At 33.6% G+C, this 23,881-nt stretch overlaps 4 protein-coding genes across 4 annotated transcripts in view; 3 read left to right on the top strand and 1 right to left on the bottom strand.

The window, feature by feature from the left end:
• The window catches only part of gukh (NHS actin remodeling regulator GUK-holder), a 58,438-nt gene extending 39,376 nt beyond the window's left edge, over window positions 1-19,062 (top strand). The window contains exons 5-6 of the mRNA XM_070634852.1: window positions 1,382-4,002; window positions 15,481-19,062. Of these exons, the coding sequence (XP_070490953.1) occupies window positions 1,382-4,002; window positions 15,481-16,892 (4,033 nt within the window). The 3' untranslated portion in view covers window positions 16,893-19,062. The remainder of the gene's footprint in view (window positions 1-1,381; window positions 4,003-15,480) is intronic.
• A 935-nt stretch (window positions 19,063-19,997) lies between these two features.
• pll (serine/threonine-protein kinase pelle) lies at window positions 19,998-22,678 on the bottom strand. Its single transcript, XM_070634853.1, has 4 exons — window positions 22,408-22,678; window positions 21,608-22,344; window positions 20,843-20,967; window positions 19,998-20,788 (listed from the first exon to the last, which is right to left on the bottom strand). Exons 1-4 carry the CDS (start codon window positions 22,546-22,548, stop codon window positions 20,376-20,378), a joined length of 1,416 nt encoding a protein of 471 aa, XP_070490954.1. The 5' UTR covers window positions 22,549-22,678; the 3' UTR covers window positions 19,998-20,375.
• On the top strand, window positions 20,367-21,604 carry LOC139086405 (uncharacterized). Its single transcript, XM_070634854.1, has 2 exons — window positions 20,367-21,168; window positions 21,250-21,604. Exons 1-2 carry the CDS (start codon window positions 21,069-21,071, stop codon window positions 21,585-21,587), a joined length of 438 nt encoding a protein of 145 aa, XP_070490955.1. The 5' UTR covers window positions 20,367-21,068; the 3' UTR covers window positions 21,588-21,604.
• Window positions 22,679-22,963: 285 nt separating the features above from the next.
• Vha14-1 (V-type proton ATPase subunit Vha14-1) lies at window positions 22,964-23,881 on the top strand. Its single transcript, XM_070634403.1, has 4 exons — window positions 22,964-23,123; window positions 23,219-23,300; window positions 23,361-23,519; window positions 23,581-23,881. The coding sequence occupies exons 1-4, from the start codon at window positions 23,070-23,072 to the stop codon at window positions 23,673-23,675; spliced, it is 390 nt and encodes a 129-aa protein (XP_070490504.1). The 5' UTR covers window positions 22,964-23,069; the 3' UTR covers window positions 23,676-23,881.

Here is a 23,881-nt window from a genome sequence, read left to right as displayed (position 1 = left end):
TTTATTTTTATATCTCATTATTCATTTTGCTTCATTTCTCATCGCTTTTTTTTACCATTGATATGTTGTATTGATATCCTAATAACAACTGTTAACATGCATCTTGCAAATGAAATTTGAATATTCATTTAAAACACAACAACAACAAACTCCAGTATTAATTAACAGAAATGTCACAAATGTGTATTAAAATTAATGTTTGTTTCTTTTTTTCTTATATCCATGTCTCAAAAAAAGTTTTTATTACATAGATATCACATCTATGTCTCGTGAAAGGGGGATTTAAGTCATTTTCATTAAGTATAGATTTTTATAGTCATTATTTTGTTTATACTGTTCTTTCTTACCCATTTTGCATTTCCATCGACACATAAAATATGCATACATTTAAACTTATTTTATTCTTCGTTGATTTGTTGAATTTCATTTTTTGTTTTTATATAGAAAAATATAAAAATTACTGCATTCTTATTCACATATTCACATTCACAGTGAGAGATGTATGCATTCCACTGTAGGGATCATTCAAGAATGATGTGTGTCTGGGATATTTAGTCATGTCTGGACCTTCTTCATGTTGAATTCACAGTTGAATTGTCAGTTTCCAAACTAAAGTGTAGTTTTAGTCCAGCCTTATGGCTGCTTATCAGCTCCTTCAGCTGCTTGGTATAAACTAGTCTGTATCATAGACCATACACCAATGTTGCAAATTGTTCTTGTTCTTCGAATTCTTGAATGTATCTCTGTTTACCAACATTGGGTCATACCCCAGGGAACATTCAATTATAGGTCATAGCCTCAGGTAATTCTAGTCACATGAATTGATATGACTATGCCAGTGTTTCTCAAGATTTTTCAATTTTTACTCAGTAAACCAAATGTTTAGTATAAACTTGATGTTTCCCCATATTTTAAGGGACATACCTGAAGGTTCACTAGTGTGTCGTGGATCATAGTTTGAGAAGCATTTAGCTGAGCTTAGCTCAGTACGTAGAATACTCTATAGCAGGCATATAACCACAGAGCTCCTACTTTGGACAGTATTCTTCAATTTTTACCCTTCTACTACTCTTCAGTATACTATAATTAATATCCTAAGATAGCTTCTGCAATCAGTATTAACAGACTTGCTAGCAGGTCCAAGAAAGAAACTTAGAATACTACCATATACCTCAAGGTACACCAAGCAACCAGCTCTAAGCAAACCTCTTACCCGAGACATTACACTAGACACAACCCACATGTCTCCCCTTTGAAACTTAAGACTTGCTTAAGACACAACAATCACACGCCCCCCATGCTTATATATATTTATAAAAAAAGAAAATTTTAATACTGGAGTTAATGCCATGCAACTAACCAGAAATAAATTGTCTTTCAGCGATGCAAGCGAACATGAAATGTCAACATTCCGTGACAATGAAACAACGATTGTTCCACGCAGCAAATCGAGTGATGTTCTAAAAAGAGATTTATTATCGACAGAAGTTAAACGATCATCATCTCATTTTAATTCATTGAAGCAATGGGGAAAGAACCGCTTACGAATGATAAATAGATTGAGTGGAACGAGCGACGACACAAGTCGTAATAGTTTTAGAGCAAAGCAAAATTCCAATGACATTGATGATTTCAATGTCTTGGAAGCAATAAATAAGAGACAGAAGAAGATTAATGAAAAGGATAGACGACTTTCGCACGAACGAAAGCCATCATATTCATCGTCCGAAAGAAGTTTAAATAATACAACGACTGGAACAACGACAGTACAAGTTCCAATTCCGTCCACAAATGTCGCAGTTAAAATGAGGGAGCAGACAGCCGTCATACGACGACAACGACGCAATGGTGCAGTATCAAATAAGGATGAACCGCATTCGTCAAGCGGAAATTGGAGTGCAAGTTCTGAATCTGGCAGGACATCAATAGGAAGTGAAATTACAACGACAACAACACATCCAAAATCCAGTGCATCAAGCACATCTCTCAGTCACCATACACATCACTCATCGTCTGGTCCACCGAGTTCTATTATTAGTCGACGTCGTTTCCTCAACACATCTGCTTCAAGCAGCATCACAAGTGAGGGAACTGCAACACCAGAATTGCAAATGTTTGATGCATTTCATGTCGACGAAGGCGAAACTAGTTCCGTTTATTCATGCGATACTGAAGGATATTATACATCTTTCCATGTTGATTCTGGTCTAAAGACACTCAAAGAGGAAGAATCACTAACTCCAATGCAATCTTCAATGGCTTTGTCGAGTACAAACTCATTTGAAAGTTCAGGCAACCAAACCGTCATATCACCCGAAAATGAATATGAATTGTTTGGTAAAGGATCGACAACGACGAGCAGCTCAGCTGGTACCGTATGTACAGCAGTTCTATCAATGTATGATAATGATAGAAATGGTCCAATGGTTCCCGAACGAAAGAGCTCACTATGTAAGCTTAATCGCAGTGGAAGTTCAACTAGTTCTGGAACACTCGAACGTAGCTACTCAACAAGTACAGTTGGAAGTACTTTAGAGAAGAGTGGAACGATAAAACGTAATGGAGTTCTTTTACAAAAAGAAGTTGCTGCTCTCGTTCATCAACATCAACAAGAAACGACAATAGCTCGCATTGAATCTCCTGATAGTGGCAATAACACAAGTTCATCGCCCGTCGACTCAAATTCATCACCAACAAATCAAAATGCACGCCTTTATTCTGAATTTGAATGCTCTGAGTCATCAGATTTAGAATGTGTCGAGAGAACTGAAAGAATTCGAGTAAAGACGACAATCAACACAAGCCGAATTCCATCAATTGTTGCAATCACTCCAACACCAAGTGACGACGAGTCTGTCATTAAAAAGACAACAAATAAGAATGAGCAAGAGATAAAAATTAAAGACAATCTACTGAATGTAAATAAGGATACTGGCTATGCATTTATTGTCGGAAATGACAATAATCAGAATGAAATTAAAATAAGTCGCAAAACATCACCATTATTGCCATTAAATAATATGCTCGATAAAATTCGTGGCGTTTTACATCCATTAAAAAAATCACCAAACAAAGAATTGACATCCACAAAAGCTGATTCCAATAACGATGAATATGTCACAATATCTGAAATTCAAACACCAAAACGTATGCCAAATGGAATATATTATTCGAGTGATGTTCTTAAAAGAAATTTAGCGACAGTTCTTTCCGGCAATATAAACGAAGAGACTGAATATGTTTCGTTAAATGAACTACCATGCAATGTGCGATCCGAGAGTAATCTATTGGCCATTAGCGAAAACAACAGTGACGAAAAAATCGATATGAAAAAAAGTGGGGATGTGAATAGGGGTGAAATTGTTAGAATGGATGCGCAAGGCAATCCAATTTATGATAGTAACAGTTTGAAACGAAAGAAAGGCGCAGTTACAACTTTTTCCCCTGGACCATGTGTGAAAGATACAACCGATGCCATTACAATAACAACAACGTCAAATGCAAACAGTTCATCATCATTGAATCTTGAAAATCATAACAGAAAACAGCCTACAACCTCAACAGAAACACAATTAACAACATCTAGTGCATCAGTATATCGTAGAACGGTCAATACGATAAGACCAATTGTATCACATCGTCCTAAAATTGAAAATAGTGATATTGTGATTGAGAATAATAATAATAATAATAATAATACACAAAAATTGGTGACGAAATCTGTGTCAGATAATAGAACGGAAGAGAACGAAAAGACTGAACCAGTGCAAATGACCACATCGAACGGTTCAAACAACCTGATGCGTCCAAATGGCGCACTACAATTAAATTTAAATTCCGTATCATCGAAAATCCTTGCATCGGGTACAATACGTGGTGCCTACGTAAATATCCAAGATGCTGCACCATTGCGTAATGGTCCGCCAGTTTATTCGCCACCATCGCCATCACGTGCTGCAACAATTTTTGCTCCACAGCCACAACCACCAGCACTGGATGAAGGTAAGAATAATAACAAAAAATTTGCACCAAAAATTGTCGATTTTACACCGAAAATGAGCGCGAAAACTATTAATATAAAGGCAGTCGAGGATGATGAGAAAAAGTCAAGTGAAAACATTGACCCAAATATGATGAGAGCTCACGTAAAGCGTAGCAATAGTTATCGTATGGCAGCAATCTATGCTGATCCAAATGACTTGAGTAAATCTAAAGAATCATTAGACATAAATTTGAATAGTAATGTTAGAAAAAGTTATGCTGATAGTGATGATGAGCCGTACCTTAATATCAGTAAGACAGTCACGCGTTCATTTGAAAAATTAATTGAAGAATTTTCAAAATCAACATCCGCAATCATTTCCACCGATTTGATGCTTAATGAGTCACTAAAATCAAATGACATTAAATACTTAAATCGTTATTCACTTGATCCACCAAAGCCTATAGACTTAAACGACTATATGACTGACTCATCATTTGATGATATCATCGATAATTTACCACCCTCAACAATGCCATTACACATTCCATCACCGAGTAAGGTCACATTACCATCGGATAGTCAATGTCATAAGGCAAGAGTCTTGACAAATTTTGATACTGAAATTTGGTAAAGGAAGTAGGATAAAAATATATATAATAATAACACATGTCAAGTGCATGTCTTCCGACGTTGTTTATTTCGTACTTGTCATCATTTCTAAGTGCTGAACAAAAATGTGTATGAGAAACTGTTTGTTGAGCACGAGCGAACTGACAATTTTTTTTTTTTTGATGATGATTATAAGAACGTAAAGTCTCAGTTCTTTTATAGCCTACCTCTCGTCCCTATCTTCTACTACGTATTACACACTTACATCTCTTGTGACTTTACACATATTTACATTTTGTTGAAGGGGAGTGAGAGTGAGACAGGAATATAGGAATAGAGACTGCCACCCTCCAACTAATATTTTTCTTACTTCTTCTTAGGGTTCAATGCCTTCAACATTCATTTTTTTTCCACCGTCTTCGCATACTTTGTTCAAAATCGTAAAAAGGATGAAAATAGAATTTTTTTTTATGTTACCGGTGTTCCTTCATATGGATGTCAGCATTTTGTCTGACTAATAAAATTTTATTGTCGCATACAGCATAAGCACATCTCAATTTATGATTGATTTATGCAATCTCATGGAAAAAAAATTGTTCTTATTAATATGAGTGGATATAGCACAAGCTTGCAAAAATATGAAAGAATTTGTCAGTTCTGATCGATATATTAATTTATTTTGAGTATTTCAAGTGACTAAATTGTAGATAAATGTGATTTAATATTGTTTGAAGTTGGAAGATTGATTTTAAGTGATGTCATTTGGAAGGATGCGATTTTTGGGATTTTAGCTATTTTAATGACTCTTTAAAGGGTTGAAGTCATGGAAGGTAGGGCTTAGATCATTAAAAACAACTTTTCATGAACGCCACTCCTTCAAACTCTCCAAATAGGCCCTAAATGCTAGTTCGAGCGACATAAATTAGATGCATGAGCCTATATTGAGTCCATAAGGATTTTGAAATCTGTGTGGCTTGCCAATGCATTCCAAATGAAGCATTCCGTCGCTAGGATAGTACAGAATGTAAATACCAGTTGACAAAGCTCTTAAGATCCTTTACGTTCCCTAAAAGACCAAGAGCATGTTTGTGCGCGTCGCTCTTAGCTTACTCTGCTCTTAAGAACATGCTCTTTGTCTGCTAAGGTCTCCTAAAATGCTCATTATACCTCATCATAATATCCTACACAGTATTAATGCACTCTATCCTCCTCCATACTCATAAACATTCCAAACGTTTCCATTTTTGGAAACTTCAAAAAAACCATCATTCAGCACTAAAAAGTTTTTCCTTTCTCATTTTCGGAGGGAATAAAAATCGACAATTTTCCTGTTCATGGATTTATATTATGTGCATACATACACAACAAAAGAAATGGAGACGTATAAGTTTATTTAATAGTTCCAACAATAGCGTGATATGCCCTCTTTATGGACAATTAGGAATAATTTTTCAGCATTTATATGTCGTAGTTGTTGGAACTACCTAAAAAACAATGTTTTTGTGAATGTCCATTAGTTTATTATTTATTTATGATTTTTTTTTGTGGCTTTATGTTTAATTTACTAACATTAATATTAAATACCATCGAGTGAGACGATTGTTATTGATAGAAAAAAAATTATTATATTATTATTATTGATAGACAAAATTTTTATTGTAATATAGACTAAGTCATGAATTCCCTCCTATTTTTATTTGTCTCACTTGAAGGTCAATGCTGTGTTTTATGTGGATTTTTTTAATTATTAAATAACTTAAGAGATCTCATTTATGAATGTCGTTTTCAATGACAATGCCCGGGGGGTATGTGTATGGGAATGGATGTGATTTGGTTGCCATTAAGACTCGAGGTTGACTAGGATTTTGTGTAAAAAAGTTGACATGAATCCATATATAATTTTAGTCAATTTCGAGATCTGATTGCCGTTAATATACCTAAGATCAGTGATGAGCAATCTGTGTGTCGCTGTCAACTAATTTGCAGTGAAAGATGCTCAAGTTAGACATGTAACCCTAACAGACAAGAAGGATAACCATGAGTATGATCACAAAATTGAGCATATCCAATTATATTGATTGAGTATGCTCAGGAACATGCTCATTTAGCTTTGGGTTAACTGAAAAATTACGATCCAGCTTGCAATACCAAACAAGTCAAGCTCAAATAGCACAAGCCGGTTTATAAATCCATAATCATGCACCAAAAGGCGTAAATCTTACATAATGTCGGATTCAAACCGAATTTGTCATCAAGTCTGAGTTGCGCCGACTTGAGTCCAGATATTTGTCTAATTAACCGATTTGTGGTATTTGCGTTGATCTGGTCGAGCAGGAATGGCTCCTCCGATTACTTGTAGAGTGTAGAATATTTCAGAATACTTTTCAACACAACAACCACCTCAAATCCATTCCCAATCATCTACAACCTCGGGCAAATCTCAACTAATAAATTAAATTTCATCTTCATTGACATTGTGGTGTCCAGGCTTTTTTTTAGAACAAAAATATTTTTTTGTTGGCATAGACGATAAATAATTTGACCTAATTGATGATGAGTTTATTGAAATGAACAATTAAATTAATTTAATTTTGAGCTTCAGGAGCAATTAATTTTAGCATCTTTTTCGGTGAACTTGGGGATCATAAATTTTAGTGCTATGAGGAGCATCTTATGATTTGTTAGATCTAGTTTATCTTAAAGATGTGTGGTTTATTCTTTGAATTTGGGTTAATATTACATAAATAGCTCAAAACTAGGTCATCCTCAAATTTACCAAAAACCCACATCAATAAATCATAAGAATTTCATACTCATCTCCTTTAAAAATTCATTCAACCCCAAAAAGTCATAAAAGTGAGAGTAACAAACTCTGTGGCGTGTTACTTAATTTCCCTTTGACAAATTAATCCAAAAATTGTCCATTGAACCATCAATATTGTCACCATGTTATTTGGTAAATTGATTTCAGTGTTGCAATCTGCCAGTTTTTCTGCAAAAGACACTTTCTTTATAAAGATTTTATCTGCGGAAGAAAGTTGTCTTTTTGCAGATAAATAAGATTGTCTTTCGGAAGATTGTGTCTTCCGGTAGATTTAATCTTCCGCAGAAAACTGTCTTCCAGTAGACAAAAAAAAGTGTCTACAGGAAGACAGAATCTGCATGTAGATTTATTCTGCCGCAGAAAAATCTACCAAAAATTTCATTTTTTTGCAAAATCCCTAATTTAACAATATGTTACCTATTAATTATGTAGTATTTATGTTCCAAAACATTAATAATTATGTTTCAAAGCTTTTAAAATCAATTTACATGGAATTTTCATGCAAAATTTTGCGAAAACAAATGTAAACAATAAATAACGACAGTTTGAATTTCAAAAGTTGTTTTTCTCGATTTACATGTGTTTTAAATGATCTACAATATTTTAAAAGCATTGATACATTAATATTGATGTTTATCAACATAGATAGTACATAATTAATAGGTAATATACTGTTAAATTAGGGATTTTGTAAAAAAATGAAATTTTTGGTAGATTTTTCTGCGGCAGAATAAATCTACATGCAGATTCTGTCTTCCTGTAGACACTTTTTTTTTGTCTACTGGAAGACAGTTTTCTGCGGAAGATTAAATCTACCGGAAGACACAATCTTCCAAAAGACAATTTTATTTATCTGCAAAAAGACAACTTTCTTCCGCAGATAAAATCTTTTGAAAGACAAATTCTGCGGAAGAATCTGCTGTCTTTGTCTTCGGCAGACATCTTCCATTGCAACACTGATTGATTTACGTGAATTTATATTAAGGATAAGTACTTAATGCTAGCTATCATTACAAATGACTGACTATGAAACAAATCCAATTAATTTAATTTGTGTAGCAACAATAAACAATAATTTTTATGCCTAGGATACAGAAAAAGTCAGAAAAAAGTTTGGTCAGTACAATGATTGAAGTAATTGAAAAGTATTAAGTCTGAGGGTTGGCTGCTCGGATTGCTCTTGATGAATTACTTTGAAATACTTTAAATGCAATCTAGAATGGATTGTTTCTAGGATATGATTTACATAGAGTTTGAAGTCTATAATTGTGAGCTAGTGCACATTCGAGCTTGAAGTCGATTCGGATTTTGTTTGGAAAATTTGATTCAATTTCCTATGAAATTCAAGTCGACAAGGAGCTCTAGACTCAATATGATTGAATATGACCTAGACATATCTTATGAACTTGTGCAAGATGTGTGATACTCAGAGATTGATATTTGTTCGATATTCACGTTCTGGATCATTGAGTATATTTTGTGAAAACTTGATATTAGAGCTTTAAGTTCTAAAAGGTAAAAAGCATGCTTTTGTGAGACAGAAAGATAACTAAGATACCAAAAATCTGTCTCTTTGCTTGTTAGGGAAGTTGACTAAAGTTTCACATGATCTCAAATCGACTAGAATCAATCTTTCTATGGATTATTTCAGTCATCTTAAAGCTCTGTTGTTAAGTAACTCGAGTATCAAGTGTGAATAAAGTATCAATCTCTATATAAGACTTAGAATGCACATTCTATACAATTCCTCATCAGCCATGAACTTGGCAACAATTCTTAAGCATTCTCAAGCACTAAATCACATTCTAGACTACATCCTAGACTGTACTCAGCTAAACAATAGAGTTAGTCACACCATTCCGAGCAATCAACCCCTGAAGTATCAAACAAGTACAAGTATAAATGAGGTATTAACTACAAAAGAGTTCACAAGATCTCATTAAATTCATTCATTATCATCGACATAAATTATCACCGCACATATATATTAAATATTATATGAACATTATCATCATCACACATTAAAATATGGCACTCTTAATCACGAATAATCATCACACTTGATTCTTCATTATACAACATAATACTTAATATGTAATGGAATCAATTAATTTATAAAATTTATGATATACACACACATAAATATGTATGAAAGTATGTAGAACGGGTCACATCTCGAGATTATATTCAGCTATTGTTGATCGATTGTATTTTGAATGATGAAAGACACTTGATGGAAGCTGAGAAATGAACAAAAAAAATATTCAATTATAAATGAAATTTAATTCCACATTCGTGACTGTATTTGTATGCAACAATGATAGAAATAGCTGTGAAAAGGGGAGCGGTCACATGTCATTGTTGTTGATGAGGTGCTTTCAATTTGTTATTTAAATTCTTTTTGCTTTCTATCCATTTCCAAATCAAGTTTTAGTTTATTTTGAATGCCATTAATGATGTTCTGTGTCTTTTGTTCTATAAATATATAAATGAGAATGGATGATTGAATAAAAAAAAAAGTTTTTTTATTTGTGTCGCATTGTAATGGGAAATGTCGGAAGTTTTGATTATCAGCTTATGGTAATAGCCGGTAATAGCTGTTACTTTTAGGTTCCGTCTTTGATTTTTTGAATAAATTATTGAAAGCATTTATGACAATCAACTTGTTTGCATGGAATTATGAAGCGTTACGGAGTGAAATAGATAGCAGGTCTTATTGACTGTAATTCTGATTAGGACTGTTGTATTCGGATGGCGAGACGGGATTGAGATTCTATGAGATTGTCCGGATCTTGCTTGCTTACTTCGCTGACTGCACAGATCAATTGAGATTCATGACATACCTCAGATGGCTTCTAATCCTGATTCTATTGCTAGTTTGCGTCTGCCAATTACCAATACAAATGCCATACTGTCTCTGTCAACAGCTTCCTTCCAAGAATTCTAAGTCTCGATCTAAAGATTCTTTATTAGATTAGAGATATCAAGAATCATAGGGGACAGAGTCATGCTGACTAAGTGTCAATTCTATGCCCTGTCTAGCTTTTTACCGACGTAAAACAGATTTTTTGCTAAATTTTTTCCATTTGAGTTTTCCGGGACTTTAAATTCAGTCATCATGTTTCAGAAACCTTATCCAAAAAGCTCAAGTCGGTTAATTGATCTGGCACTATGCAAGAGTCATGCCAGCTTGGTGTTAAATTTTAAACCGAACTCAGTACCAAATTAGAGTAACGCTGACCTGGATGACTGGCCTTGATGGCCTCCAAGCCCTTCTCCTGAATGCGACCCTGCAACATATCCATTCACATGACAACAAAGTCAATCCTTATCCCAACACACTTTTATAGAACATCATCCAACCAACAATCCAAATTTCACAACCAACATTCATATACACATGTGTATCTAGTAATACCTCAAGGCTCCACAATCAGAGATCAATTGACTGATAAGGATATCTTCTCCGAAGCTTAATTTCATGTGAAAAATTCCTCAACTACCTTCATATTAACTCTACCTTTCTTTTTGATCTAAATATACCAACAACATCAACAGCCAGAAGGCAATTCGATATCATTGTCATTTTCTATGCAAACTCATAGAAGCATTCATCCTTCCTATCATTCAAGAAAATTTAATAATTGATAATAGATCTGAAAATTTTTATATATTTTTAGAGCAGTTGCCGAGGGTTATTTATAAATTTCATTAGCCTCATCATGATGAGCAAACAGATACATATTAATATCATAAATTAAACATTTTCTAAGAAAATTTCCTCATTCGGCATCGGAGTTTAATTATATTCAAATTGAATTGAAATTGACGACTACGTAATTGAATATTCAATTAGAGTTGACTTTTTGCTTCTGTTACACAGAAAACGATGAAGATTTTCTTGTTAGCATATTGAGTTTTTATGTAGCAATTGCTGTAGTTAAAGGAGAATGTTTCGAATATTTAAATGATAGATATTTTATTAAATTGAATGGAATGACAAAATTTTTGTAGTAGCTGGTTGATATTGATATAATGGATGTGAAGTTGGGTTTTGGGTAGAGTTTCATGAAGTTAAGACTTGTGATTGATAGAAAAAGAATGAGTTTATATAAATAGGTCAGATTTTCTGGGTCAAGGGAATCGAAATTGGCATGCTGTGCAGATTGCGACATGATGATAAATAATTCGGAGTAATGATAGGTTAAGGCTGAATTCGGTGAAATGCTTCTGCCGCCGAGAATCATTCAGTAATCTATAAGGAAGCTCTCAATTCAACTGAGTTGTGTATCATGTTGAGAATCGCATGTTTCGCTGTAGAAATGGGTCGAAATCAGCAGTCATGGGGTGGTCAGAACCTTGACATTGATATGGTGACATAGCGATGCATTAGCAAACACCTTTTGCTGCTCAGATTCGTCTTAATTTTCAAGTCAACTCTGAGCTTTGGAATAATCTTGAAAGTCTTTTATTTGACTAGTTCCATGTCTAACTCTAAGACTGACTAATGTCATCAAGATGCCATTTGTTAATTAATAGCAAATATCATATATTGTTGGAACTCCCTTAAAAATTCATCAACAATTTCAAAACTTCTTCACAAACTGCATCCATTCGACATTTTACTCTTCATTGCATCAACTCCATACATCAAGAAGACAACCTAAAAAAACTTCAAATAAATCCCCAAAAACTCAACAAAAACATCTCAATCATCAGTCAAAAAGGTTCAGTCAAATAACTTGTTGATCTCAATTTGCATTGAAATGTAAAAATTATTCATAAAAAACTTCTTTAATGAAAAGGGCAAAAGCTAGCGAAGCTGATTATGAACGTCATGATCACCCAGTCGACGAATAAAAAAAAAATTCCATTAATTTTAACTTTTATTTTTCCCGTCATATCCATCGTAACGTGAATAATTGAAATTCGCAAAAAAAAATTTATATATATACACAACTTTTAATTTTGTTCATCAACCACAGACTCTTGTCAGCTATTTTGCCAATTAAGGGCACATAAGAAGAGATTTTCTCTCGAAGCTATTTCGTGGAAAATTAAAGTTAATTTTAGTCCTTCATCATTTAAATACCGCAATCGATTTTTAATGTTGAATTCTTGCAATTCTGTAACGGACAATGAGCAGACTCACGTGAATGCATGTGGACATGATGGTGGTATGGTCACATCACATGGTTATGTGATTGTTTCGTGACCATATCACATAGGTATGTGATTGTATCGTAGCCGTATCACATGACACGTGAATACGTTGGACAGATCACATTGGTGACTATCTCATGTGACATGGTCATATCACATGTTGGACAAATAACATTGTTATGTGACTGTTTAATGGTCATATGTGACTGCCACATGTGACATGGTCATATCACATTTTTATGTGATTGTCTAATGGTCATATGTGACTGTCTCATGTGACATGGTCGTATCACATGGATATTTGAGTGTCTCATGGTCGTATCACGTGGTCACGTGAGTGTGCTCAATGTCTGTTAAGAAATCTATCACTTTCATACATATTTCTGACTATCTACCTCACCTACACACCCCACATCACCCATGTAACTTATTTATTTTATTTTAATTATTAATATTATTAATTTTTTTTTATGAACTGAATTCAATATAACACAAAATATACACATACTTAATAAAGCATCATAATTATATTCTTGTAAATAATACATAAATAATATTTATAATTATTTTCTGTGCTGTACATAAAACAAAAACAAAAAAAAGGAGAACTTTGAGTGTTTTAATTATTTTTTTTTTCTTCTTCCACTGATTTTTAATTAACTTGTTTGCTGCTGTTTTTTTGTTTCATGCATTTATATGTTGGTTTTATGATTCCTACTCTTTTATAACTAATAATAAACATGCTTGCAAAAAAGAAATAAACGTTAAATGAAAAATAAATGGGAAATAATAAGCATTGCACAATTATTTGCACTTATGCAAGGCATATACGCTGATGTCATGTGAGTTAATGACGAATGTGATAAAGAAGTTTTGAGGTATAAAAGCAAAACGATGCTGTGTCTTGAACAGCTCTAATGAGGAGAGTATGGGGTTAATTAGTGACAGATTTATGATTCTGACGTGTTGTGCCGTGACAAATGATGTTTATGTCTTAAACGCGTTTTGAGGTTGGCAAAAGGCTGTTTATGATGAGAGAATTTGAAATTTTTCATAGACTTTAGTATTTGATGCCTGTTGTGGGATGGCTATCAATTGCCATTTATTAATGCTCAGTGCAGTATTCCAGAGTGTAACAAATTACGATTTATTGACCGTATGATTAGTTGTAGACTTAATAATTGTGCTACTTGCCATGAAATGTCAAGTTTGTACTTTAATATACGGTCGACTAGTTTCAGTCTGTTCTATTCGACGCTGTCTTCATCAGTCGCATTATTTCAGTAGAAACACCTTCAGACTCGACTGGAGATGGCTTTTTGGAGTCCAGACTCCTTAAGTCCTCCCAACTCTGGACACAACTTGTCATCTTCAAAACTAGACACACAACTTGTCTATTAATATAAAATCCACTCGGGAGTGTCTGCAATTAATCAAAATACCTCTCAGACTTAATGCTAAGCTTCAATGCATTTTCAATTGACCATTCTCATTCATAACAGCTATCATTTTCAATACCCCAAAGCCTCATTAATTAATCATCTCCATTTTCCATTCACAATTCGATGGTCATTTCTATCAATAACACCTCCGCCTTCTAAATATTAAATAATTCTTAGAAAATCAATAAACAATAAGTCTTGTGAATCGCATTATAGGACGCATAAGCAACGAATACACAGGCGGAGATGTAACCTCACCCACGTCAGAAAATTTAAATTCATGAATTTTTTTCTTGTTAAAAATTCTTAAATTTCAAGAAGCCACGAGTCAGTCTTTTTTCTAATGCTTATTCCAAGTTCATTCTCATGAAAAAAAGAGCAACGAATAAGAAGTTATGTAGGAATTCCTCGACAGCGAAATATGCCTTGCAGGATTGTAAAACCTGATCATTATTATTACTTTTTCTTTTTGCACAACACACAAGCCGTTTAAAATCACATTACACATTTTTTGGATTTGGATGCTTTGCAAAGAGCTTCTCACTTACGATTAAAATAATTCACTTAATTATACTCGTTTTATGGTGTTTTTATTATTATTGTTCATGTTTGCTAATTATTCAAGTGGTTTCAGTTGTTTAATATTTGCTTGCGGAATGAGTGTGTTTAATTTGTCATGATTTGATTATTGTTTTTAATGACAGTTGCTATGGATTGACGTTTTTATTTTTTGGACCAAAATTGGTTGTTGTGAAAGGAGATTTTTGAGATGAAAAATTGATTGTAAATCCATTTGGGGTTGTTCGCGTGTGATGTCCTTATTTGAAGCTTGTAGTCAGAGTTTCTGAGTTTTTAAGGATGTATCTATAGATATTGAACCTTTACCACCTATTTGAATGTCTCCTTATCCTCTATATCCTTATTCTTGGTCTTAATTTATCATGGATTGTATCCATATTGACTTAATCCTACCTAAATGCAACCCGGAACATCCTAGTTCCTACTTAAATGCATCCATATCCCCTATTTTCCCTATTCCTGGTTTTAATTCACCATTGATTGCATCCAAAGTAACTTGATCCTGCTTAAATGCAACCAGACACATCCTAATTCCTATTTAAATGTGTTAATATTCTCTATTGTCTTATTCCTAGTCCAATTTCCCCATGGATCGCTTCTATAGTGACTTGGCCCTGCTTAATTGCAAACCTATGTATCCTTTCCCTAAATCCTCAAGAGTCATACCATTAGAAGAGTATTTCATGCCACCCAGCATCATGCCCAACTTCAGACCTCTCCCAATCCCTCCCCTCATCAAAATCACACATCACAGCTGAGCAACCCCACAAAATTCATCAAACATTGTCTCAAAAACATGCACATAGTTCAATTCAAAAAAGCACAATAAATACCCCCAAAAAAATAGCACTGAAATGATTCCCATTTCCGTATTTTAGACTATCAACATTTATACCATGACAACCACATGACAACATCATTAAATTACGATGGATATGAAGAGATTCCATTCCAAAGGAATTCAAATATGTATTGGACATTGCAGCCAAGACAAAAAGCTGCATCACAACGTTATCAACCTGATAATGCATATCAAACGAGAGATGACAATATGCAAAATATTGAGAGTCTATACTCGACACCAAATAAGAATAGGAATAATTTAAAGACAACACCGTTGGGCTTTGAATTTTTCTCGCCTGTACCGGTAACGAAACTAAACGAACGAATTGTTGAGGAAGAATATGACGATGATGATATTAAAATTATGTCACCAATTGATCCAAGAAATTCGGGTAAATTTTCTACATCCACACCACAAAAGCCAATGTCTGCCATACAAATGTCGCCAATGAAAACGTCACTGACTGAAGATTTACGTACACGACTTAGAATTAGTTCGGGAATAAGGTCACATGGAAATTCGCCAATTAATTCCGGTCGTTCGACACCAAAAACGATATTTGAGCCACAACAGACAGGAAGATCGAGACATAGTTGGTCATCAAATAATGTCGAAGTTCCGTCATCAACATGCTCTGATCGATTAGGAACACCAAAGACAAGCTTAATGGATTTCAAGAAATTACTACTAAATAAGACGACAGCTCGTGCTGGAAAAATCTCAGCCGTCGAGCAGCTTAAATTATCAAAAAGTAATGTACAAAAGTCAACATCGCCAACGCCAACAGCTCCCGGTAATAACATGAACAGTAGCATGAACATTCTCGATTTGAGCGGTTCACCTAAAACATTTGCAACACGTCGCATGATACGACAAGGTCAATTTGGTTCAGGCATCTCAAATTCACCCACGAAACCTGGCGGTAAACAGAAGCACGGATGGAGAATACAAAACATCACAAGAACCGATGTAATATCAACGGCAATACCAGAAGCAGCAAACGATGAGGAGCAAGAAAGTTCACCGAATACTAGTCAACAACGTAAGCCAATTGAGATTATTAAGTCACCTGAAATTGTTATAGACAACGCACCGGAAGTGGAACGTGATGTTGATGAAGAAAAAGTTGGAAGTCTAAAAGAGAATTTATTCATTAAACAAGAAGAAAATAATTTCACTGAGAATGAAATTCGTGAACATAAAAAATCGGCGCCACATTATAATATCCAACAACAACGTGCACAATTTTTATTTGGCATAAATACAAGTACAACGTCATCTGTTGCAATACCAAACAATATCAATAATAATAACAATAAGACAGCAGTTTTTAAGAATGGCGGTCATTATACAGGAATTGTTACACAAAATAATATCAATAGCAAGGATTCAACATTGAAGCCAAATAGCAACAACATTGCAGCCTCATTGGAAACAGCACTTTGATATGAGTATAATAATTTTATAGATTATTTACAAGCGCAATATACAAATAATGGAACAGAAGTACTAAATTGAATACTGTACATCAGCAACAATAGCCCAACGATCAATATTGATAATACCAACAATTTTGTGCTCAATATACATCCATTATATCCATATATATACATTCTTTCTCTATATATCGTGATAATTATTAATAACGGAATTTTCAACCCAAAAATTTAAAGGTATTTATACTACATATTGCATACACTTTAGGGGCAACAATTTTTCAATATTCTTGTTTTTTTGAGAAATTAATTTTGGTGTTGTTATGGCCTACGCTATAGGCAATTTGGCAATTTATAGGGATACACTTTTTATGAGAAAGAATTATTAAATATACGAATTGAAATATTTGATGACTATAGCGCATTTATTAAGGGAGTTTTATTAGGATTTGACAGAGGATGCAGACATTCCTTCATCAGAAGAATTAATTTTTGGACGGCCTAATAGAATGGATGTCTGTGTCAGTTTGTGTATTGAGATTTTGATTTTGTAATCGACTAAATGGTCAAATTAGGGTGAAAATTGTCATTTCGAAGCCTAAAAAGCCCATCAAGGGGTATACAAATGATGATCATAGAAGGATTCTAGTAATGAGATGAGCTTGAAATATGAAGCTACTCTAGGACAGTGGGCAGCCTATGCGCTGCCAATATTAGACAGTCACGTGAAGTTCAAAGCATGGACTCCTCCAAATACCACAAGTTGGTTATTAGATCCAAAGTTCGACACCAGACCGACGTGACTCTGACATGGTGTCATATTGGTGATTCCGATTAAGTCAACAAGGAAGAATCACCTCACTCTGAAGTCGGGATTTTGGATTGATTAGCCGAATTGTATTATTTGAACCACATTCTATTTTACGTCGCATCGGGAATCTAGTCTTTCTATGGTTACTAATCACATTCAGTTAATGAAAAATTATAAAAGTCGAGCAATTTCTTGATTAAACGAAGCTACAAATAAGAATTTGATAATTGCTTCCGCCTTAATGAATTTTAAGAATTCTTATTAAACTCAACGAAACTGAATAATTCATCCTTAAATTCCACGAATGTCTGTCATCATTAAATAAAGGCAAGACTTTCCAAATGTCCATAAAATGAGTTTTTAATGAAGAAATTCCCCAAGAAATTGAAATAAGATTTAACGTACTCCCAAAAAGCTCTTAATAGCCATTTAAAGTCGACTAAAAAGGTACTTTAATATGACCTCTATTACATTATATAGTCAGCTATAAAAAAACAATAACTATCGACAGCTAAATAACCATACAATTTTATGAGGCAAAATAAAAAGCGCTAAAAATGTTATCATGCATAAGAATTGACATTTTTACATACAGAACTATTGCATATGAAGGCTTTTACAACATTTTATTATAATACATACTATTAAGTGCTAAACGAATAAAAAAACAAAAATTTTAGGCTTCTTTTTATATCAAAAAACTGATTTTTAGTCAATTTTTATTTAATGTATAGTCACTTAGACATAGTTTTAGGACAATAATGTTCAAAACTTTATTTTATTTTTCACCTAATTTATTATTTTGGTTGTTTGTTTTTTTTTTAATTTAAATATTTTTTTAAGCTTCCAAATGTGGAAGAATTCTTGTTTGTTTTTATTATGATTTGTGTCATATTTATTCGTACAAAAAATAATCATGTCCTGTTTAGGGGTTGGATGTAAGTGATGTCTATTGGGAAATTGATAGGTTTTTAGGAGTCAGTTTCCTACTTTGTCGTGGATAGTCAGGGACGATCAATTTGTATTTTTAGAAATTGGATGTCAGAAATAGCCGGATAGCTAATTTATGTTATGGTATGTTTATAGTTAGTGACCAGAATTTAATTTATATCGAGTTCTAGTTAGTTAACTCTAGCAGCAATCTACATGAGTTCCGAAGCTTCTTGACAATCTAAAGACGACATAAGAAGCATTTAAGTCCAAGAACCTCCCAATTACCCAAAAGACATCACAACCAATCAACTCATCCTTTTTTCGCATACTTCCTTGTATAAATTATTCAAAATATCGTCAATTTAATGGTAAGAGAAGTAAAAGCTGTAAATTATAGGAACCGTTGAATTTGAAAGGAATAAAAGTTGTGAATCAAGCCACATTCGTTTCATGACCAATAAGCAAAGAATAAATAAATATTGAGAGTGTCTTGAAAAGGAAAGTTTTTACACATTTCATAAGGAAAATTTTTTTCTTGTTTCTAGCGTAAAAGAAAGTTTAATCGATTGAAGGAATCAGGAAGAAGAGATATGAAATATATGTTAAATGAACGATGATGAAAAGAAGAAATGAAAATAACAATAAAAAATGAAAATTATTAAAAAAAAATGAACGTTTTTTTGTGTGTAAACATTTCCGCTTTTCTTTCAGGCTGCCTTGAGGTATTTTTGGTGAAAATCAATCGAATTCGATATGCTGTTGATTTATTTTTCAGGTTTTGATGTTGCTTTCTGGGGTTTTTTGGTATGAATTTTACTGAAGATGAGGTTATAACAAGGAATTTTGAATTGAGAGCGACGCAATAAAGTTATGACGCATCAGTTGTTGTCATTGCGATCTTGGAAAGGCCAAGAGTTCTTGATTTACAACTTTCTATTTTGCAGCTTGTGCTATGTATTAATAATAAACTTCAAACCAGAGGTGGGCAACCCTATATTTTCCGCGGCACACCTTGACAGACATCCTTGATCTGAGTCGAATGAGATTTTATGACTAAATTTAGATTCTCGACTAAGTTTAGTAGTAAATGGGTTTCCAAGGGCAATTGACGAACGGTGCTAACCTGCGGAAGGGGTCATCCACGGAAGACAGGAATCTGCAGAAGAAACTACATCTAGAAGGTGGACTGGTAAGCTACAAAACCTCAATATTTCCTAGATATCCTCATAACAAATTCTACAAAATTGGTTAAATCGATGACACCTGACTATGAATTTATCTCAACTCCTGATTTGTTGATATTGAAGTCATGCAACCCTAAATACCAAAAAACGTCGGAACTGTACGCCAAAATGAATAAAATAGATCTAATTCTTGTAATAAAATCTCTTTAATATATATTGTAAAACTGGGTAAAAATTCTATAAAACAATCTTCGATACATAACAATAATTGTAACATAGATTTCATATTGAATATGAATAAAAATTTCAAATATCAGATGTCGAAGTCGACTTGAATTCACTCCGGTTAACAAAAACCGATTAAAATTTGAATGTATTTTTTTTCTGCTTTCACTTGTGAAGTATAACATTTCATACAAATTTCAATCGATTTTGGCGAATTCAATTTGTCTTCAACCTCTGTAAAATATGCATTGCTTCTATGGAAATATCCATCAATCATGATTATTCGATACTTGAGCTTAACTTAATATCAGCACCATCAAATAAGTCTCACATTCCAATCCTAAGCTTCCCTTTCAGGTACATTAATGACAGGGTTAAATGCTTCCAATGCCTTAAGAACACTAAACATATCAGGCCTAAAATTGGGGTTAAAGTCACAGCACTTCTTTCCCAAATAAACCATCAATTGACACAAATTTAAGCATGCATCATCATTAGGTGTTGACATGTCAATTATCCTTTTTATATTGTCAATAGATGATTCATCAATTTTTGACATATGATCATAAAGGAATGGACTTTTTCTGGTTTTATCATGTGCTTTAAGACCTGTTGCTAGTTCAAACAGCACAACACCGAAGCTAAAGACGTCAATTTTTGTTGAGAATAGATGGGAGTTGAGGAATTCGTGTGGTAAGTACGGACGTGTGCCAAAGACTCGGGATAATTCTTGGTAGTCATCTTGTTTGTGACCTGAGTGGATTTTTAATTGAATTACTGGATTTTCAAGGTCAATTAATCACTTACCTTCTCGAGTCAATCCAAAATCTCCAATTTTCACCTCACAGCATGTGTCGAGCAACAAATTTGCAGGTTTAATGTCTCCGTGGATCAATGGCTTCACACTGAATCGATGAAGATACTGAAGACCCCTAAATATGACAAAAATTGATCTCAGTAACCATTGAAATATTGAAAATTTTAATTAAATTTCATTTGTTTCGTGAAAGTACATCAATATTGACTTAAAATTATGGCAACAGCAGCAAAAGTTTCAGCACAGTCGCTAAATGCACGCTTTCAGATGTTTCGAAGTAAAATGCAAGAGAACTTGTCAAATTTGGCGGAAAATGGTGAGTTTTGGGATTTTTAGAAGATCCAGTGATTAAAAGATCCAGTAAACAATGACTTTATCTCATTTTCCCATCTTCCAGACAAAATCCTAGCAATCAAATGGGTCGACAAGCTCAGCAGTTTCTCAACAAAAATGTCAGATTTGGAATCAAGGAACAACATCATCATGTATCTAGTCTTTCAAAGTACAACAGGCAAACTAACAGCACCATTCAATGTTCCACCAAATTTCTCGTCACTAGACAAAGTCGGTCCAATACCAGACATGAGCAAAGAGGACATATTCCCGGACGACTTGAAGCTCCCTTTGGTCATGCAAAATTCTCCTGATCATGGTGCATTTTTGGTATCGCAGCCAATTCCAAAGTGCGGTGCATTTGCTTACATTGCCATTGTGTCACGTCCAGCTAATAAATAAAATTATTTTGAAGTACATACCTCGCAGTTCCTTTTGAGATGTTCCATCGTTGAAGCCATGTCAGTGGTTCTCTGTAGTTCTTCCTTGATAATCTTTCTTCCAAACTTCCACCTGCTAAATATTGATACACAACTAGACATGTATCATCCTTAATAGCATATCCATAAATTGGTAATATGTTGTCATGTCTGCAGTGATTCAAATGTCTTAATTCATTCAAACTTTGCATTAAGTAGTCACGGGACGTTCCTGATCTACTTTCACGATATTCAAGCTTTTTGACTGCAACTTTTGTTGATAGCCAGTCGCCTTTATAGACTGTACCAAATCCACCTTTTCCTAATATATTCTTATCTGACCAATTGTCTGTGGCTTGTGCAAGTTCTTCAACTGGAATTTCTGGTATATTCAAGTCTCTTAAATTGTCTCTAAAATCAGAATTTTGAACTTGATTGTTTTGTTCATTATTATTCTTTTGCGTTGCGAATATTTGACTTTGCTGTGCGTTTTCATTTGCGTTGTTGATTTTAATTGATGCTTCCTTATTTATCAATCTAGACAAATGAGGTGGAATCGGCTTAATCCAAACATGATAGCGAACATCCACGCATTTCTTAATTGTTTCCATTGCTTGATAATCTTGCATGAGTGCTAATAGTTTGAATAACTCTGTCACATTATGTCCATGACGTGACCATTTAGCCAGTAAGACTTCTGATGTGGATTTTCTTTTTCTGTCTGCTTCTGTTTTCATGTCCTGGAAGTTTTTGAGAATTTTATCAATTAAGCTATTTATAGAATATTATGAAGTCATGCTTACAAATATTTCAAACTCCGGAAACATCATAAGCTTTGCAAGTTCCATCCATGAGTCATTCTGATCGAGAATTGCACATAATTTTGTCTTTTCATTTACTGGTAACTTTGTAAGGTCTAAATGATCTATTGTACTGGAAGTCATCGTATTATTCGGAATGTATGTTGTTGATAGAATGGTATAAAAACTTATGAATCACATAAAACTTGTTAATAACTGGTTTAAAGCACTAAATTTATTAAAAGAACATTAAAACAACAAAAAATCTAACAAAACTGATAAAAACTTGTAAACAAATTACTGAACAGATCCAAAAATACGTACGTAAAATTTGAATTCTTGACCGTTGGAACTTGAATTCATTATTTTATGATTTTTAAAGTTTTAAAGAAATTCTAAATATCCAGGAAGTTGAAAAATACCACATACCATTCATATCTGCTGATTCAAGCCCTAAACATCCTGTAATTAATATTAAAACGGAAATAACAAAATCCCAAAAAACCGTTATCCACGTTCAAAATTCAAATAATTTTCCAAACTTTCATACCCCTGAACTTCGGGGGTCACGCAGCTATTCAAGTCACGGGATCAACAACAAATTGACTTGATAGAAGAAAAATTAAATTATTTAACTAAATCCAAAGTAATTTAATTGATTCAACATGGCATTACACTCAGCAATCAAGGGAAAACTCTTGTCAGTCATTGGTGATGAGGTAAGGATGTAGAAGATGTAAAAAATTGCAAAATCATGAAATTTGCAAAAGAAAATTTTAAAATTATTAATCCTCAATGATTTGTTGCATTTCAGGACACTTGCGTCGGTTTCTTACTCGGTGGAGTTGGTGAAATAAACAAAAATCGTCATCCAAATTTCATGGTTGTTGATAAAAGTAAATTAATTAATAATTTCTTTATCTACTGGATCAATAAAATATTTTCTTAATCCACAGATACAGCTGTAAGTGAAATCGAAGACTGCTTCAAGAGATTCGTTAAGCGTGATGATATTGACATTATTCTCATCAATCAAAACTGTGCTGAATTGATTCGTCATGTCATTGATGCTCATACATCACCAGTTCCTGCAATTCTTGAAATTCCATCGAAAGGTAGACATTCTTGTCATAGCTATAACTTTCAGAGATATTTAATAATGTTGTTCATTTTTAGATCATCCATATGATCCATCCAAGGACTCAATTTTGCGAAGAGCCAAGGGAATGTTCTCAGCTGAAGACATGATGGTTGGAGCTAATCGCGGTTAAGGCATTTGGTGCTTACTTATAAATATATTGTGCTATTATATTATTATTGTTCGAAATCATCTATAACTGTCTTCATTCCGATTGTATAAAACCTACATTAGATGTCTTTTGGATTAGTTAAAAGTCTTATTTCAAATTTATCTTAAATGTGAAGTGTGTGTGTAAACGATAACATGTTGAAATGAAGAAAATATAAAAAAGTATTA

The sequence above is a fragment of the Chironomus tepperi genome, unplaced genomic scaffold, assembly GCF_022539635.2.
Source record: "Chironomus tepperi strain 1889 unplaced genomic scaffold, CSIRO-AGI_Ctep_v1 contig_85, whole genome shotgun sequence".
Classification (NCBI taxonomy): Eukaryota; Metazoa; Arthropoda; class Insecta; order Diptera; family Chironomidae; genus Chironomus; species Chironomus tepperi.
Note: the sequence above shows the minus strand (reverse complement) of the source record. Positions and strands in the feature narration are given on the sequence as shown.

Excerpts from the sequence above, each read along its gene's own strand:
- LOC139086405 (XM_070634854.1), top strand. The coding sequence starts at position 21,069 with ATGGCAACAGCAGCAAAAGTTTCAGCACAGTCGCTAAATGCACGCTTT. Across the intron at positions 21,169-21,249 it reads GTCAAATTTGGCGGAAAATG|ACAAAATCCTAGCAATCAAA; the intron begins GTGAGTTTTGGG and ends CCCATCTTCCAG.
- pll (XM_070634853.1), bottom strand. The coding sequence starts at position 22,548 with ATGACTTCCAGTACAATAGATCATTTAGACCTTACAAAGTTACCAGTA. Across the intron at positions 22,345-22,407 it reads TTCCGGAGTTTGAAATATTT|GACATGAAAACAGAAGCAGA; the intron begins GTAAGCATGACT and ends AAAAACTTCCAG. Across the intron at positions 20,968-21,607 it reads ATCTCAAAAGGAACTGCGAG|GGGTCTTCAGTATCTTCATC; the intron begins GTATGTACTTCA and ends TGTCATATTTAG.
- Vha14-1 (XM_070634403.1), top strand. The coding sequence starts at position 23,070 with ATGGCATTACACTCAGCAATCAAGGGAAAACTCTTGTCAGTCATTGGT. Across the intron at positions 23,124-23,218 it reads TGTCAGTCATTGGTGATGAG|GACACTTGCGTCGGTTTCTT; the intron begins GTAAGGATGTAG and ends GTTGCATTTCAG. Across the intron at positions 23,301-23,360 it reads TTTCATGGTTGTTGATAAAA|ATACAGCTGTAAGTGAAATC; the intron begins GTAAATTAATTA and ends CTTAATCCACAG.